At 37.5% G+C, this 19,513-nt stretch overlaps 1 protein-coding gene across 5 annotated transcripts in view; it reads left to right on the forward strand.

Moving 5' to 3' along the window:
- Positions 1-19,513, forward strand: part of LOC127446797 (guanine nucleotide exchange factor DBS-like) — an 86,556-nt gene that overhangs the window by 5,122 nt on the left and 61,921 nt on the right. For 4 of the 5 annotated variants that reach the window (XR_007898249.1, XM_051708013.1, XM_051708014.1 and 1 more), the window contains exons 1-4: positions 420-3,881; positions 4,039-4,173; positions 4,291-4,411; positions 12,435-12,518. Coding sequence is in view for 4 of the 5 variants with exons in the window: in XM_051708013.1 (XP_051563973.1) it covers positions 4,129-4,173; positions 4,291-4,411; positions 12,435-12,518 (250 nt within the window). In the remaining variant the exon portion in view is untranslated. Of the gene's footprint in view, positions 1-419; positions 3,882-4,038; positions 4,174-4,290; positions 4,412-12,434; positions 12,519-19,513 lie in introns of those variants that run through there. The other variant, XM_051708012.1, reaches the window with a different exon arrangement.

Here is a 19,513-nt window from a genome sequence, read left to right on the forward strand (position 1 = left end):
CGGCAGGGCCATTAGGTTGAGCAGGATGAATTTGAGGTGGAACTCATGCCGGCACACGCCCCGCAAGCCCCTCAGTCTCCATGTTCTGCGTCTATGCCAATACAGTATGTTCGTGACGAGCTTCGGCCCTCTGTAGGAGCATGACGGCTGAATCAGAGATCTTCTATCTCTGCAATCTCTGTACTTTTACCATTAATTGAGAGCGTAACAATTAACTAGCGTCAGGGTTGGGAGGGTTACTTTTTAAATGCAGTCAGTTACAAATACTGATTACTTAGTAAAAATGTAAGCAGTAACTTACTCCTGTTACCTCAATAGAAAATAATGTAATAAGATTACTTTTAGTTACTTTTTGATTGCCTCAAGATTGCATATGTGAATAAAGTCAAGAGAAAAGCAGTATGTTCTCGAAGACTTTTAATCACGCCTTCTGAATGCAAACAAACCATGTCTGAGTAATGTAGCTATTATATACAGTACTGTGCAAAAGTTTTAGGCACTTGGGAAAAGTGTTGCATAGTGAGGATGTCTTCAAAAATAATGACATAAATAGTTTTCATTTATCAATTAACGTCATACAAAGTACAGTAAACATAAAAAAAGCTAAATCAATATTTGGTGTGACCACCTTTGCCTTCAAAACTGCACCAGTTATCCTAGGTACACCTGGAAACAGTTTTTCGTGGTTGTTGGCAGGTAGGATGTTCCAAGCTTCTTGGAGAATTTGCCACAGTTCTTCTATCTATTTAGACGGTCTCAATTGCTTCTGTGTAATCTCGGACTGACTCAATATTCAGAGGGGGGCTCTGTGGGGACCATGCCATCTGTTGCAGGGCTTCAATTCTATTCTATTTGTAAAAAATGTTTGGGAGTCTAAAATTTATATTTCCTATTGACACACTAAAGTTGAAAATATAAATAACCATCTTAAGACAATTTTTTTTGCGAAGCATCTTATGTGCCTAAAACGTTTGCACAGTACTGCATATAAGAAAAAAAAAAAACGGAAAACAGGGACACTGCCTCATTAGGAAAACAGAATATGTTAAAATGTAGCATTTTTAACCAAATCTGTTACAGAAAATGGTTTATTTTCTCATCAAACAAATACAGTTAGAACAGATGCACTGAATTATGTCTTGGTTAACATTAAATAAAATCTGATAGGATATACTTCAGATTCAAAAACACTACCAAGTTAAATTCTGCCATGTATTGCAGTTAGCATGTAGACTAATTGGCACTGACCATTCATTAACTTCCAACTGCAACAGGTAGATCACAGGCTATCTTCTTTATCATCATTATTATTAATGCTGTGCCTCCACTGTCTGTCCGCTGCTTGCTCACGATCCACAGTCAAACATCACCAGCTAACATTTATGGGTGATTCTATGTTTATGTTTAAGGAGGATTTTAATAACAAAAAATAAATTAATAAAATATTGTTTTAAGAATAGATTTTAGTGTCTTGATTTACTTATTCCTACTTTCTTTGAGTTTTAAAATGTTACATTTGCCAGTATTTCTCCCTCACCCATACTTTTGAACCGTTTTTAACAATACATTTATAATAAGTATCAAAATCAGATAAATTATCCATTGCACTTTTTCACTAAGAACTTTTACATTTTCAGTTCATTTGGTATTCGTGTACAATCTGGATTTTTTTAACAAAGAAAAAAGAAGTGCTGTCACAATTACTGTTGTCATTACAGCATGAACTTATTTCAGAGAACAACTTTAGAGTTTCAACTTACACACTAAAGAGAAGTCACACTAAAGTTTCGACAGTAGGCGTCACATGTACCAGAATACTGGCCGTACGCCGGGGGGAGTTGTAGTTTCTCCGCTTCTATTCCTGCTCCTGTGAAAACGATCGACAGACGGTCGGATGGTGAAATTTGGGAACATTTATGACTAATTTTAGCCATCCTAGCTAATGTGATTTTCATGTGGTCTTACCTTTAAATACTTCTATAAATTATAAGTCGGGTCCTTGGAAAATCATTGCATCTTCACAACTGGAAGGTAGCCTCTAAATTGCTCTGAACTGTAATGTTGTTACCCGTTTCTCCATGGAAGAGACAAGAATGTCGGAATTTCCACAAAAATAATCATATTTCTCCTGTGGCCATTGTGATGAAACAGCCCTTAATGGTTTGACCTTGTTTGCCTCAAAAGCACAGTGTTGATGTGAGACAGATGTTATTAACTGGCGCCAGATTCACTTGATTCACGAGAGAGAACCAGAAGAGATCTCTAGCGTGCATCTGATCATATCTGTATTCTGTACTAAAGCAAGCAGCTTCAGCAGTCATTTTATGTCAGGAGGATCTTTTGTTTTGTTTATTGTTTTTTTTTATAAATTAAAAATTTGAATCCTGCTAGTAATCCCAATTTTCACCAAATGTAACTGTAATCTGAATACGTTGGCTTTTTTTGTTTTGTTACTGTAACGGATTACAGTTACACAATTGTTGTATCCTGATTACGTAACACTATTACAAGTATTCCGTTACTCCCCAAGCCGGACTAGCGTGTTATGACACACATAGTTTATTCCAAAAGGATTGTTTAGTGCAGGGCCATTTCTGAGCATATGGGGCCCTAAGCGAAATCCTACTTGGAGGACCCCTGGTGGTTCAGGGGCCCTAAGCGGTCACTTATACCGCTTATAGCATGAAACGGCCCTGGTTTAGTGTAAAACATGTTGAAGATTAGCATAAAGGCGGTCAATTCATTAAGTGATGAGCTGTTTCCTCACAAATGCAGTTTATTCAGCACACCAAAGCATCTCCATAGACATCTATTTAAAAAAATGGCATCTTGTCACCTTGCCAGTGTACTAGGCATAGAATGTCTACAGGACCACCGTGTTACGCATTGCTATGCTAACCTTATAGGCTTCCCTGGATAGAAGGCCTCTGAGGAGGAGCATAGGGACAACTTTCTGACTATAACTTCCAGTATGCATCAGTTCTTTCATTTTGTTTGTCTGTCTTGCGGGTTTGCATTGTTATGAAGGTATCTTTTGAAACTTATCAAAGTTCAGACTTGCAGGCTTCCCTTGTGTGACAAGTTACATTTTAAAGGCATACTTGGTTTGGGTCTACAATTCACACCAAGGACATAAGAAGGACATAAATCATAAAACAAAGGGGGTATAATGAAGGAAAAATAAAACAGTTTATTCAAAATCAATTCAATATTCATGTAAATAATGTGGATTTTCCTCATAGATTTTGCAGTTTATTATATTTTCTGAAGAGAAGAGAAAAGCTGTAAATCCATACATACAGTTTAGGATGGCTTGAATTTAAGACATCTTGCTTTATTAATGTTATTTTTGCTATCTCACAGATAAAGTTTAATGCAACTAACTCTTTTGTTTTTCACCAGATTCAGTGTTACGGAAAAGAATATTCACGAAGTTATAAATGGCAAAAGATAAAGAAACTAAAATTTAAGACCAGAAACACTTTGTGTAACTATAAGGGCAAGAATAAAATCTAACTAACCGCCTGTATTTAAGGAAGGTTGGGAGTAGAACTAATTTCTGTTTCCAATACAGAGCCTCTCAGGTGTAAAATGAATGAAAGATTCGTACCAGAAGACTCGGGAGATGAACCGATCATTTCTGTTTCCTGTTTAGAGCGTATGCGGCTGTCACGTGTCAAATGAGCGAAATGCTTACCATAAATTTTGCGCATGCACAGCCAAGAAAAGATGAATGAATCATTCTCTGAGAGTACTCATTCATGCACGACCCATCACTAGCAAGCATGACAGTATGCAGGTTGCATTCTTCATGGTGTCATGTGCCAGCTGAGTAACTGCCATTGAGATGAATGGGAATGCTAATGGATAGCACATTCCAGGTATTTAGACTTCCTTGATGACAATTATGTCTTCATTATGAATTGTGTACCTTTATTGAACAGTTTGACAGTTAGTCAGTCTAAACAGTCTTCATTTGTGTTATCAGTCAATTACATCCTGTCTTTACATTTTTCCTCTTTGCTTTCAAAACTCTAGACGCACAGAGATGTGCTGCAATAGTAGAAGAATCCTGGTGATGGCGGCATAGTCCTGACATGACCATCATGCCATGCCAGCCATGTGCACATGCGTGTTCAGGCCACTGGTTATATTCTTAGACTGGCTGACTGTGTAGGTGTCATCTGTGAGCCCCTCCCCCGTCTCTCTCTCTTTCCAAGTCTATGTGGTGCTGATGCTGAACTGGTTATCACTGAAGGGCAGAGGGTGATATTCTTTTCTGTCTCATAGTGTCCAGATTCTCTGTCCTCCTTCCCTCTGGAGAGTAGGATGGCGATGATTTGGATGCAAGCAGAGAAGGTGGCTGTGCAAGAGCTACAACGCAGATTGAGTAATGTCGCTCACAGCATTGGTAAGTACTCACCATATGTGAGTATCTGTAAGTGACACTATAGTGACACTTGTTGTTTTACATGTCTTTACACATTGAGTGGCTTACAGATACCTTTCTTAATTGCCTCTCAATGGTAAGGATTATTATGAATTCTTTGACAACATGTAAAGCATCACCTGAGATCATGATTGTTTTTCAAAGCTGATTTTCTGTTATATGCGTCAAATAATTTTTGCCACTTTATGTATCCAGTCAGAATGGAGAAAATACCAGCTTTAGTTAATACTCAATGGGAAATATGTACTATTCAGGTTTTCAATATTACTCTGAATGAGTAATCTACCTATTTAGCTCTGAGATCTGAGATGTATGAATTTGCAGGTCATTAATGTGAAACATGAATATTGAATATCATGATTATGTCCATGCTCTTATTATTGTAATTTTTGTACATTGTTTGTGTTTATTGTCTGTGGGAACTAGACACTACGATAATTGTTTTTCTTGGAAAAATCTGTGTGAAATGTTCTACACCCTGATTCCTAGACACACTTCATGTACTATGCATGAGAGAAATGACAATACGACTGACTTTGTGCATGCTACACACAGAGACAGTGTAAGAACTTAAAGGTATAGTTAGTCCAAAAATGTTAATTCTGTTATCATTTACTTATGCTCATGTCTTTCAAAACATGGATGAGCTGCTGTTGAATGAAAGTAAATGGCGACCTAAATAGTAAATACTTAGTGAGATGTATTTATGTCCTCCTCAGTGCTGACCATATGTCTGTGCCTAAATTAATGTATTTGTCCTCATTTTCTAAAGCCCAAAGACTAAGAGAGAAATCTTAAATTGTCTCCTGTGAGATTCCTGTTGGAGGCAACTTAAAGGAAAGCTCAATCAACAGCATTTGAGGCAAACTATTGATTACCACAAAAAATACTTTCAGCTCGTCCCTCCTTTAAAAACAGTAAAAATCAAGGTTACAGTGAAGCACTTACAATGAAAGTGAATGAGGCCAATTTTTGGAGGGTTTAAAGGCAGACATGTGCCTCCAGTGGCTGGAGTTTGTTTTGTGGCGTAAAACACCTTCGGGACAGTTTTGTGGATGAATCTATACGCTCTTTGTGTTTATTCAAATCAATCACATCAAATCCAAATCAAATCCCTTTATTGTCACTCAACCATATACACAAGTGCAACAGTGGGTGAAAGTCTTGGGTGCAGTTCCAAGCAACATAGCAGTATGACAGTTACAATAAACATCTGATTTACACATAACACAATTTACACATCTTGTTACACAACGCAATATACAATATACACCTAAAATTATACAGAATATACAGTATACACAAAATAAGAAGACTGTATACAACAAAAATTCACTGTACCCCCCTCCCCATGTAATCAGTGGAAATAAATATGAAGTGTTGTGTTGACATTCAGCTGTCAGTTGATAGCCACTTGCCAGGGTGTTATTAAGAGAAGTATAACATGTGAGTCCAATCTGAGGCTAATAAAGTGCGGTGCTGATATATGTATCGTGAGCGATCAAGAGTTCAAAAGTCTGATTGCTTGGGGGAAGCAGCCTATTGGCTGGAGTTTGTTTTAAAGATTATCTTTTGTTGTGTAATTCTGTCTCACAAAGTTTTTATAGAAACACCGGATTTGAGCAATCCGATGGCAAAGTTGTCGCGGGGGCTGTCATAGGCATACATGGACTGTTTGAGTTTAGAGGGATGGACACCAGTTGGCGCTGTCGTGCGCGGGGATAATGCACACGTTTTTCTTCTGTTTGTTTGGTTCTGGGGGAAGTTTGGGGTTTGAATGTTGCACTAATGTTGTGCTTTTGACACACAATCAATTTTTTCTTATATGTCAAAATGTCAAATATTAATATGAGTGGATTGTCTCTCTCCACGTGGAATGGGTTGGGGCACCCCATAAAAAGAAGGAAGGTTATTTCTCTTAAGCGTAAGAAATATGATATAGTGTTTCTTCAAGAAACACATCTTTCCCCGCAGGAAGCTGAAAAATTTGGGAAGATATGGGGTGGACAGGTTTTCTTTAGTGCTGGCTCAAGTAAGAGCAGGGGAGTCATTACATTGATAAGTAAACATCTGCAATTCAAATGTCTCTAACAGATTAAAGATAAATTAGGAAGAGTCATAATTGTTTTAGCAAAAATTCATGGAAGTCTTATTTTGGCTAATATTTACGCACCTAACATTGATGATCAGGGCTTTTTTATAGATCTTGAAGGGATGTTGCGAGCCGCTGGCACCCCTCATGATATAATATTGGGTGGAGACTTTAATCTTTTGATGGACTCAGTCCTTGATCATAGTGAAGCAAAAGTGTGCAAACCCCTAGAGCAAATTTGATGCTTCACAGGATATGGTCTTACAGATATTTGGAGACTTTTGAACCCATCTGGTAGGGACTATACATTTTGTTCATCAGTCCATAAGATTTACTCTAGAATAGCTTTATATAAATATATATATATATATATATATATATATATATATATATATATATATATCTAAGCCCCTCATTTCATCTGTTGTTGATTGCTAAATTGGAAACATTTTAGTCTCAGATCACGCCCTGGTATTTTTAGAGGTGTTGCCACATATGGAGAAAAGGAAAACATAGAGTTGGTGCTTAAATGTATCCCTTTTGCAAAATCCTGAATTCCAACAAATGTTAAAGGCTGAAATAAATGTTTATATGGAGACCAACTGGTCCTCAGTATCCTCTGTGGGCATGGCTTGGGAGGCACTTAAGGTGGTTCTTAGGGTCCGGATCATACAGTATGCCTCATTCACCAAAAAATCCAAAGCATGAGAACTCGTGGAATTGGAAGGGAATATTAAAAGTGCCGAGGCAGAGCTGAAATGCCGAATGTCATCTAATGGCCTCAGAGAATTTACCTGATTGAAATACAGATATAATACTATTTTGTCGCAGAAGAGGATGTCTTCAAAAATAATGACATAAATAGTTTTCATTTATCACTTAATGTCATACAAAGTCCAGTAAACATAAAAAAGCTAAATCAATATTTGGTGTGACCACCTTTGCCTTTAAAACAGCACCAACTCTCCTAGATACACCTGGACACAGTTTTTCTTGGTTATTGGCAGATAGGATGTTCCAAGCTTTTTGGAGAATTCACCACAGTTCTTCTATCTGTTTAGGCTGTCTCAAATGCTTCTGTCTTTTTACGTAATCTCAGACTGACATGATGTTCAGTGGGGGTCTTTGTGGTGTTCATGACATCTGTTGCAGGGCTCCCTGTTCTTCTATTCTAATCTTTTCTATTTGCAAAAGTAATGTTTGGGAGTCTAACATTTATATTTCCTATTGACACACTAAAGCTGAAGATATAAATAACCATCTTAAGACAAATGCTTTTGTGAAACATCTTATGTGCCCAAGACTTTTGCACAGTACTGTATGTATGTGTGTGTGTGTATATATATATATATATATATATATATATATATATATATATATATATATATATATATATAGTGTGTGTGATTTGGCTTTGACCACAGGGATGTTTGTTGGGGGTTATGTTGGGGATTGGGAGGCGGAATAATGGTTAAAATTTGATTCTGTGCATATATGTTTTGCTTTTCTGTTTCATGCATTGGAATCAATAATAAAAAAAAGTGTTAATCGGGAAAAAATAAAAGACAAAGTATGAGAAAATATGGGAAAAAAAAGAAGAAGAAAAAAGAAAAGGAGGGTCGAAATTCAACAAGTCAAAATTCATTTGAGGTAATCGATATTATGCCACAATATTTTGAGCTTAACTTGTATCAAACCCGGAATATTCCTTTAAACAGTGTGTGTGTCTGTGTTGGCAGAGGTTACTGTTGAATACAAAAACAGATACCATAAATTTTTTTTTTCCATGGCAGTAACAAAGCTTGTTCCAGTAGTACGTGGGAAGTAGTAAGCATTTATGTTGTATAGCAAAGAACATAGCTGTTCTGAATTGTAGTTTTGTAAATTTAAACTGTTTGAGTTAAGGACTGTGTAGGTCTAGCAGTAGTCAGGTATCAGACGGTGAGAAAGGGGTAAGGTATGCTGAGGAGACCCAGAAAAAAACGTTCCAAACAAGGCAGTGATTGTGGACGACTTCCTCTGGTCCCATTGGCACAAAGTGAGTGAAAGCATGCTAACACTTTTGAAAATCCAGTGCTTTATGTTCAGGTCTTTACTTGGATAGTGTGTGTATGTGCAGTGGGGTCCAAAAAGTCTTGACATCACTAGTAACAATGCTTGTATTTTGCTTTTTATTTAATAATAATAATAATACAAATTATCAGCAGGGCAATTTGAGAGAAATGTTAATAATAAAAATTAGCATTTAAGAATTTCTTAGTCCTACAAAGGAGTCAATATGGTGAAAATATCTCGATGCGCTTATTTGATCAGTGAGCTAAAATCTTAAATATTACTAATCCAGTTTATCTCATAACTTTTCTTTGTTTTAAATTTTTCACATAACTTCGTGGTCTCAGATTTTGGACCCTACTGTATGTGCAAGACCAATCGTAATATTGTTTACTGAAGAAATATTGCACAGTAAGAGTTAAACTGTAATATTTAAGTGTTAACTATAAAGCAGTTGTTTTTCTCTGTAAATGTGGAATATCTTTCTGGAGCCATTTGTGGCATAGACTATACATTTATATGTTTGTATTCTACATGTTGTGGATGAGTCTATGTAGCCTGAACTTTAGTTTAGCTCAGTCTGGAGAAATGTTTTTCTCTTTGTTGCATACAGAGACATCTAAGGAAATGTGTGTATATACTTTGTATATACCCTCACTGAGCACTTTATTAGGAACACCTGTACACCTACTTATTCATGCGATTATCTAATCAGCCAATCTTGTGGCAGAAATGCACTGCATAAAATAATTCAGATACGGGTCAGGAGCTTCCGTTAATGTTCACATCAACCATCAGAATAGGTAAAAAATGTGATCTCAGTGATTTCTACCATGGCATGATTGTTGGTGCCAGCCAGGCTGGTTTGAGTGTTTATGTAACCGCCGATCTCCTGGGATTTTCACACACAAAAGTCTCTAGAGTTTACTCAGAATGGTGCCAAAAACAAAAAACATCCAGTGAACGGCAGTTCTGCGGACGGAAATGCCTTGTTGATGAGAGAGGTAAATGGAGAATGGCCAGACTGGTTCGAGCTGACAGAAAGGCTATGGTAACTCAGATAACCACTCTGTAAAATTGTAGTGAGCAGAATAGCATCTCAGAATGCACAACAAGTCGAACCTTGAGGCGGATGGGCTACAACAGCAGAAGACCATGTCAGGCACTTTATTAGGACCATAGAGTTCCTAATAAAGTGCTAAGTGAGTGTATGTGTGTATGTGTGAGAGAGAAAAAGATAGCTAGAGTGATTTACCAGACTAAAAAGAGTGTTTTCTGCTTTTAAATGTTATCTGTGGGTTTGAATGGCTCCTGAGTGGCTTGAATTCAGCCTTATCTTTCTCTACTCAGCAAGATCAGATTGTACTCCGATTCCTCTTATCCAAACTCACACACAGGGTTTCATTCATTCACCAGTGTGATGGGGGAAGGGGCTCCTGGGGGCCAGCAGACTTTTTTGGGGGTGATTATGCCGATCCAGAGAAAGAAACAGGAAACAAAGAAAGTTCAGTTCTTTACAGTCAGTGATCCATCACTGTTATCAGTTATTAAAATACAGCAGGTGAAGGGAACCTGTGTATGTGGGTGTGTGTATGTGTGACAGGGGACCAGTCTATTCCAGGAAGCCTTTGTGAAGAGTGGAAATGTAGGGAGAGTGAGAGAAACAGGAAGTCACTATTTGTTGCACCTGTGTCAGTTAGCTCATTCTGAGGTAGCTGCTTAGGGTTACAAGTCAACCAGAGAGTGAGATAGCAGACAAAAAGAACAAGAGAAAGAGGAGCAGAATTGGGAATAGAGGGATGGATGTACAGAACAGAGGAAAATCTGTGAGCATTCCACTAGCAGAGGCTGAGAAATATTACCTGTTCTTCCGCCGTTGCCAATGGCTCCACAGTAAGTGAAGATGAGGACTTGTCATTTTATTCAAATATGCACTTGTGCTTTACAGTGTAGCGAGGAAGCTTTGATATTTTATTTTATTTTACATGATTGTTTTTTATTTGTTTGTGGTACTTGTTCAATTCATTTACACTATTGTTATTTTACTTGATTCTACCAATTTTGCACTGCGTTGGCAAATCAAATGTACAGTTTCTGTCACACTAAATTTAACTGAATTGAGCTAAGACAGAGACAGAGAGAAACCTGAAATTGAATTACTTAAACTGTGACAGTGAATGTATTAGTTATTTTAAATTTTGTCAATCTGTATAAAAGGGGGGCAACATTAGGAGGTGGGGGAACAATACATCTGTGAGAACTGGTGAACACTGCCTTAAAAGTCATCAGAAATGTGATGGATGACTTTCTGTTCAATGTGTGTGAACATCCTAAGGGGGTGAACCTAACTCCTGACTCTGGGATAACACTCTCTTTTTTAGAAGAACAAAAGATAGATATACTATATATATTCTCCCTCTTTTTAGCCTTTTTTTTTTTTTTTTGCTTTGAAGTACTGCATGTAATAGCTGATTGATCAAAGCACTGCATGAACAATTCACCAGACTTTAAAAGAAATTGGAAACGGTTATTATCGTTAACGAAAAATAAAACTAAAGTTAACTAAAATAAAATAATATACAAATATTAGATATACTAAATGAAATCTTGCCTTGACAACTAACTAAAATAAAAAACACAAAAACTATATTTAGTTTTCGTTTCATTTTTCCGTCGAAAGTGTTGTGATTATCAAGGAGCAAAATGAACTCCAGAACTGAAGTGTGCCATAAATAGTTTTATTCCATTTTCTCTGTCAGTGGAAGTACTTCATACATTAGTCAACCTCTAAAACTAAAATTACTAAAGCTAAAACTGAAAAAAATTAAAATAAATAATAACTAAATAGAAATATTTTTATTTAATAAAAACAAATAAAAACTACAAAAAGCAAACAAGAAAAATTCAAATTCAAATTGAAAATAATATAAAAATTAAAACTAAATAAAATAATAAATACTATTGTAACACTGATTGGAAAAGCACTACAAATGCTGTAAACATTTAAATACTTATTATTTGTAAAAATAAGGCGTTTTAAACTCACACTGTTTGTGCTATGGACATGATTGTTACCTGAAAACATGCAGCTTGTTGCGAAGAGGTGTGCTATGACTGTGCTATGACTTCTAAGACTTATGAATTTGATGATTAAACAAGCAAAAAAAAAAATATATACTCATAGATGTAATTTAAAGGAGGAGGCCGAGCCATATCTAGGGACAAGAATATAACTGAGACTACAGGATTTGCTCTTTTGAGTTGGGCCAGTAAGCTATCACCTAGAGATGCCTTGACAAACATCCATAACAATCTAGCATAGTGGCATCGAGTTTTGCACGGGTAAGCAACACACACATTTTCTTCAATGGTCTTAAGCTTGCACTGAAGCTACTGTTGTGCATGTTGTGCCTGTGTTTATGGGTGTGCACATATCTCTGGTCATTTGTGATCGTTTGTCTCTGCTTCAGATCCTGGGGTGAAGGTGGTGTGGTTTTGGTTAAGATAGGAAATCACCTAGTACTATTCTTTTCTTTCTACAAATGGCTAATCTGCTATTGATCAGAGCATGGGAACTGCTTTGGGCAATGTTCACCTCCCACTGCTGGTAATATACACCAGCTGAAGACACAATGCACTGAAGACAGGCAGTACTATATTAGTGAGTGCAGACCCTAATAAAGAGAACTTCTTTAACTGTGATGTAAAGAGTGATACTCTGAGACCAAACAGCACGACGAAACTATAATGCTCCTGTTAATAACCTTTTGGTTTCAAAGAAGTTGTTATTTTGCTCGCAATATACAGGTGTTAGTGTGTCTGTGTGTGTGTTTATTACAGATGAGATCATGCAGAAGGAGTCCGGTCCTCTATTTGCTGCTGACATCCTCACTGAGCTCAAGAAACAGTTTGCATTCCTACCAGGTAACAACTATTTTTTATAATACATTTACATTGCTCTCTCTTCTTATCTTCACCTCTCTATCAAGAAAAAAAAAATATATCAGATCACTTTATTGTCACTCAACTATATACACAAGTGCAACAGTGGGTGAAAGTCTTGGGTGCGGTTCCAAGCATCTTAACAGTCATTAAAGTGATGAGACATGTGCCAGTCTACAATAAACATCTAATTTACACATAACACAATATACAATATTCAAACTAATAATATACAGTATACAATATACACAATATAAAATAAACAGTATACAAAAAAAAAGAAATACACAGTATCCCACCCCCAATTTACACATTGTATAGTGTTGTATTGACATTCGGGCTGTCTGTTTGATATTCAGGAGCTAGTGTGTTATTAAGAGAAAGTATGAAGTATGAGAGTCCAGTGTGAGACTAATAAAGTGCAGTGCTGATGTATATTGATCATGAGAGATCAAGAGTTAAAAAGTCTGATCGCTTGGGGGAAGAAGCTGTCATGAATTCGGCTGGTGCGGGTCCTGATCCTGCGTTGCTACCATCGGGCAGGTGGTAATGAGAGCAGCCAATGGCTCAGGTGGCTGGAGTCTCTGATGATCTCCAAGCTTTTCTCACACACCTCCTGGTGTAGATGTCCTGGAGGGAGGGAAGCTCACCTCTGATGATGTGCCCTTTGCAGGGCTTTGTGGTTGAGGGCGGTGCTGTTGCCGTACCAGGCCAGTCAGGATGCTCTCTACAGTGCTGGTGTAGAACAGTGTGAGGATGCGGGGGTTAATTCCAAACTTCCTCAGCCGTCTCAGGAAGAAGAGGTGCTGGTGAGCCTTCTTCATAACTGCCTCTGTGTGAACAGACCATGAGAGTTCCTCAGTCAGTGTTTCCCATTAATTTCCTAGACTGTGGCAGCCCGTTTAATTTGTCCCACCACAGTTTCATAATGAACCGAAAATATTTGTACACTTCTCATAATAACATAAGATCTCAAACGTTGTGTTTTGTACTGTTGCTTCGGAAAAGCATCTTGCACTCCCAGTCAGTCAGACTGACGTATGTAACATTATATCTAGCTAGATAATGTTAGCTAATTATCTAACGTTAACGTTATTACCAGCGGCTCTGTTAACGTAACTATTTTCAGCATCTGAGGAGCAAGTTGGCTCATCATGTAACGTTAGGCTATTTGTAATGTTAACTAATCAAGTTGAAGTAACGCTACTGTTTTAACTCCATCTCGTTTACCATGCTTTGTGGGTGTGAATTTTTGCCATGTCATCACATTCATATCTATACAGCCAATGTGTTTGATTAAATTACTACTAGAGCACAACATTTTTTACAAGAGCACAGCATTCTTCATAGATCTAACCTCTTAATTTTGCTCTCAAAGTACACAAAATAGATGCATTTAACTTTAAAATGTACAACATTTTCTAACGGGGGACCATGCCCCTAGAGGGTCCAAGGTCCACCCACCACAGTGTCACAAAATCAGGTGGAAAACACTACCTCAGTGATGTGGACACCGAGGAACTTGAAGCTGATGACCCTCTTCACCGGTGCTCCATTGATGGAGATGGTGCTGTGTTCTCTGTCTTTTCTCCTGAAGTTCATCACAACCTCCTTGGTCTTGCTGATGTTGAGGGAGAGGTTGTGCTCCTGGCACCAGCGTGTTAGAGTGTGCACCTCTTCTCTGTAGGCTGTTTAATCATTTTCTGTGATCAGGCCTACCACCGTCGTATCATCAGCAAACTTGATGATGGCGTTGGAGCTGTGTGTTCCCACACAGTTATGTGTGTAGAGGGAGTACAGGAGTGGGCTGAGAGCACAGCTCTGCAGGGCTTCAGCCCATTCTGACCACCTGACGTCTGCTTTACAGGAAGTCCAGCATCCAGCTGCACAGCGAGCTGTTCAAGCCCAGAGCCCGGAGTTTCACATCAAGCTTGGAGGGCACTATGGTGTAGAATGCTGAGCTGTAGTCCACAAACAGCATTCTCACATATGTGGTCCTTTTTTCCAAGTGGAAAAGAGCAGTGTGTAGTGTAAATGTAGTGGCTTCATCAGTGGAGCGGTTGCTTCTGTCAGCAAACTGTAGTGGGTCCAGGGAGGCAGGCAGCACAGAGAAGATGTGGTCTCTGATAAGCTTCTCAAAGCACTTGCTGATGATGGGAGTTAGGGCAACAGGCTGCCAGTCATTTAGGCAAGTTATATTTGACTGTTTCGGTATGGGTACAGTGGTCTTCAGTGGTCTACAGTGGACGTCTTGAAGTATGTGGGAACCACAGACAGGAAGATTGAAAATGTCCGTAAAAACACCAGCTAGTTGATCCGTGCATGCTCTGAGAGCGGCCTGGAATGCCGTCTGGACCTGCAGCTTTGCGATTATTCGCCTGTTCGAAAGATCGGGTTACATCTGCTACAGAGACAGTACGTGAACTAACCTCTTCTGTGTCGGGCGCAGGAGTTCTCTCCGAGGCGATGGTGTTTTCCTCAAAATGAGCATAGTAAGTGTTTAGCTCGTCAGAAGAGAGGTGGTGGTGTTCACAGCGTTGTGTTTAGTCGCTTTGAAGTCTGTGATGATGTTGATTCCCTACCACATACTTCTTGCGTCGTGGTGTTGAACTGTGCTTACACTTTGTTCTTGTATTGGTGTTTGGCTGCTTTGATGGTTTTGCGGATGGCATGTTTATACTCCTCCGTGCTCCCGGAATTAAAAGCAGAGGTCTGCGCATTAAGTGCCGCATGAACATCGCTGTTAATCCACGGTTTCTGGTTCGGGTAGATCCGTATTGTTTTGGTCGGCACCACCTTTATTTATTTATTTATTTATTTATTTTTATTAAAGTTCCTTCAGCATATTACAATAAGTAGACGTTATACAAATGGTTGATACAACAATTATCAATTGAAGGAATAACATTAAATGGAAAAAATAATAAAAACATATAAGACAGGAAAGGAAAAAAAAGAAGAAAAAAAAGAGGGCATTATAGAAAATAATAATATATACATCTATTAAGGTAAATAATTTAAAGGCAGTGCAAATTGTAATTGTTCTAAATGCTTTTTTGTTAATAGAGAGTGATATTGTATTAAAATGTTTCATCTCTTTTAAAATTACAGAAAAAATTGGTTTACTGTTTGGAAATGTGCACTTATGAATGTAAAATGTAGGCTACATAAGAAGCTATTTATTTATAAAAAAGCAAGAACTTTCTTTTTTGGGATGAGACATAAAATACCCAAAGATAACATTTTTAAATTGCATTTGGTCGGCACCACATCTTCTATGCACTTCCTGATGAAACGAACTTTTTGTGATAAGACAAAAACAAAACATTTAAGAAAACAAAACACAAGCAACAGCAAGGGGATACATTAAGTAAAGACATTAAAGATGCTTTGACACATTTCACAGATTTCTTATTTTTTAAGTTCAGAATTTTTTCAAGTATTGTTGGACTTCTGTTTTAAAGATTATAAACAGTGGTTTGTTCTTCCCATACTTAGATTTATGTATACTAAATTTACCTAAGAGGAGTAACAGATCAATCAGATATATCATTTACTATGAGACATATCATAGTTAAAGAAACCAAATAAAACTTTTTCAAAGCAAAGTTGGAAATTAGACATAATATGCTCTTTAACAAATGAGCAGAAGTTGGACCAAGAACACACGAAGTAAGGACAACTCCAAAATAAATGAAAAAAAAAAATAATAATTCTGGATGCAGAATGCACAAGAAACATCAATATCACAATTAAATTTACTTTCTATATAATAGCTACAGGGATAATATTTATTCCTATATAAAGGAAATTTCTTTAATTTAGTTTGTAATTAGATATTTATGGGGTAAATTCCAAATTTTCTTCCAAATAAGACCATCAACTCGACTATTCCAAAAGGTTAACACAGCTGAACTAGAGACGATATCTTTCTGAAAAAGGGCCCTAATACATCTATTATTACTCTTATTAAAGCAAGAAGACAAACAGATCTGACCAACTTGTGTATTAACAGAATATTGAAGCAGAGAAAATGCATTATTTCTAAGAAGCATTTTAATCCTAGAAGGGATAGCATCCATAACTACAGTAAATTCTTTCAGCGTAATTGGAATTTAAAATTTTGATAAGAATTCAGAATAATTCAATAAAAGCCCTTCATGGTTAAAAAGTTGATTTACTAAAAATATATTATTAGAGAACCATTTATAAAAAATAAAAAAAGGGACTTGGATTTAAAAACAAAATATACTTATTATTCCAAATATAACATCTATGTGGGGGAAAGTGGGGTATAATGTTCCATATAGATGTTGGTCTCTTAATAAATTGATTGATCTTGTTTATTTTAAATGCATAATTAAGAGTAAAAAATCTAAGAAGTTCAGACCACCATTTTCTGTTGTATTCATAACTACAGATTTCTTTATATAATGAGTCTTATTTTTTCATAAATAGTTAAAGAGCATATTATCTATTATCTTACCTGCCTGCCAGGGAAAGAGCTGTGTAGGTGAGCCTCAAGATGCCCTCTGCCTTTGTTATCAGGACTCTCCCCCTGAGAGTTGAGTCTCTGAATAACCACTGATTTAATTTTTTTTTTTTTGGTCTTATTAATAATTGGGGAAAAATGTATCAAACATCTATCTTCTTCATTTTTCACAATCTTCACACTGGCAGCCAAAAGTTTGGAATAATATACAGATTTTGCTCTTATGGAAAGAAATTGGTACTTTTATTCACCAAAGTGGCATTCAACTGATCACAATGTGTAGTCAGGACATTAATAACGTGAAAAATTACTATTACAATTTGAAACAAAAATGTTCAGAACTTTTGAAACTACTACAAAAAGTTCTCATCAAAAAAATCCTCCACTTGCAGCAATGACAGCTTTGCAGATCCTTGGCATTCTAGCTGTCTGTTTGTCCAGATACTCTGGTGACATTTCACCCCACGCTTCCTGTAGCACTTGCCATAGATGTGGCTTGTCGGGCACTTCTCACACACCTTACAGTCTAGCTGATCCCACAAAAGCTCAATGGGGTTAAGATCCATAACATTCTTTTCCAATTATCTGTTGTCCAATGTCTGTGTTTCTTTGCCCAATCTAAAATTTTCTTTTAGTTTTTCTGTTCCAAAAGTGGCTTTTTCTTTGCAATTCTTCCAATGAGGCCTGCACCCCTGAGTCTTCTCTTTACTGTTGTACATGAAACTGGTGTTGTGTGGGTAGAATTCAGTGAAGCTGTCAGCTGAGGACATGTGAGGTGTCTGTTTCTCAAACTAGAGACTCTGATGTACGTATCTTCTTGTTTAGTTGTACATCTGGCCTTCCACATCTCTTTCTGTCCTTGTTAGAGCCAGTTGTCCTTTGTCTTTGAAGACTGCAGTGTGCACCTTTGTATGAAATCTTCAGTTTTTTGGCAGTTTCAAGCATTTTATAGCCTTCATTCCTCAAAACAATGATTGACTTATGAGTTTCTAGAGAAAGCAGTTTCTTTTTTGCCATTTTTGATCTAATATTGACCTTAAGACATGCCAGTCTATTGCATACTGTGGCAACTCAAAAACAAACACAAAGACAATGTTAAGCTTCATTTAACAAACTAAATAGCTTTCAGCAGTGTTTGATATAATGGCAAGTGATTTTCTAGTACAATATTAGCAATTTAGCATAATTACTCAAGGATAAGGTGTTGGAGGGATGGCTGCTGGAAATGGGGCCTGTCTAAATTTGATCAAATATTACTTTTTTCAAATAATGATGGTGCTGTTTTTTTTTTTTTTTTTTTTTTTTTTTTTAATTAACACATTTTTATTGATTCATGCAGCAAATCACACAGACATAATAGAAAATACAACCTCAAACCACATGAAATCAAAACTTTTTTTTTTTCCTCCCTGAACAATAATCCCTCCACCCCACCCGACACAAACAAGCACTCTAGTGATCGGAAGTCAACTGTCAAAGACACACATATAGACAATAAAACAGGAAACATTTAGACATAGAAATAAAATAAAAAATTATAATAAAAAAAAATAATCCCTCTCCACTTCCCCTCCCCGAGAACCCTCCAAAAAGGCCAGATAACCGCCCCACTTCCTAATGAAAATATCCATGTTATCCAGCCTTCTGTACACCATCTCCTCAAACACCGCCACCCTACCCAGCTCAACGCACCACTCACGAAAAGAGGGCACATCAGACAACTTCCATCCCCTGAGAATTAGGCGCCTGCCAATCATCACGCCTGTCAGGACCCAACTCTCCACATTTATCACCCACATGCAGGACCGCTCCATCCCCCAAAACACACAATCTGGGTCAAAACGAAAACCGTGTGTTGACCACTTCACATACGAACCTCTGTACTTTCAACCAAAAACTCTTGTATCCTAACACATCGGGATGTGTACCCATCTTCCGACTGGCATCTCCAGCAGGTGGGTGTGTCTTTAAGACCAAGCCTATACATTCTAGAGGGGGTCCAATAAAATTGATGCAAAATCTTGAATTGCATAAGGCGCACCCTTGCATCTCTAGATGCAGACTTGATGTTTTTTAAAATCCCAGCCCACACCCCATCCCCCAACACCAAATTAAAATCTTTCTCCCATAATCTCTTAATAGAAGTTAAAGCTCCATCCCCCAAACTCTGAATTAGCAAAGTGTAATACACTGATGCCTCATGTCCTTTACCAAAAGCAGCAAGCACCTCTCCCAAAGTATCAACCGCTTTAGGGGGGTGTATGCTACTCCCGAAAATAGTACAGAGCAGGTGGCGCAACTGTAAATACCTAAAAAATTGAGATCTGGGAATCCCAAAATGTTGAGTCAAATTATCAAAGGATCTCAACACTCCTTTTTCATATAGATCACCGAGTGCAGCAACCCCCCTGACAATCCATACTGACCAGCAGAAGGGGGACTTATCAATACATAATTATGGGTTCAACCATATGCTCGAAGCAAC

This window comes from Myxocyprinus asiaticus, chromosome 10 (assembly GCF_019703515.2).
Source record: "Myxocyprinus asiaticus isolate MX2 ecotype Aquarium Trade chromosome 10, UBuf_Myxa_2, whole genome shotgun sequence".
NCBI classification, from domain to species: Eukaryota; Metazoa; Chordata; class Actinopteri; order Cypriniformes; family Catostomidae; genus Myxocyprinus; species Myxocyprinus asiaticus.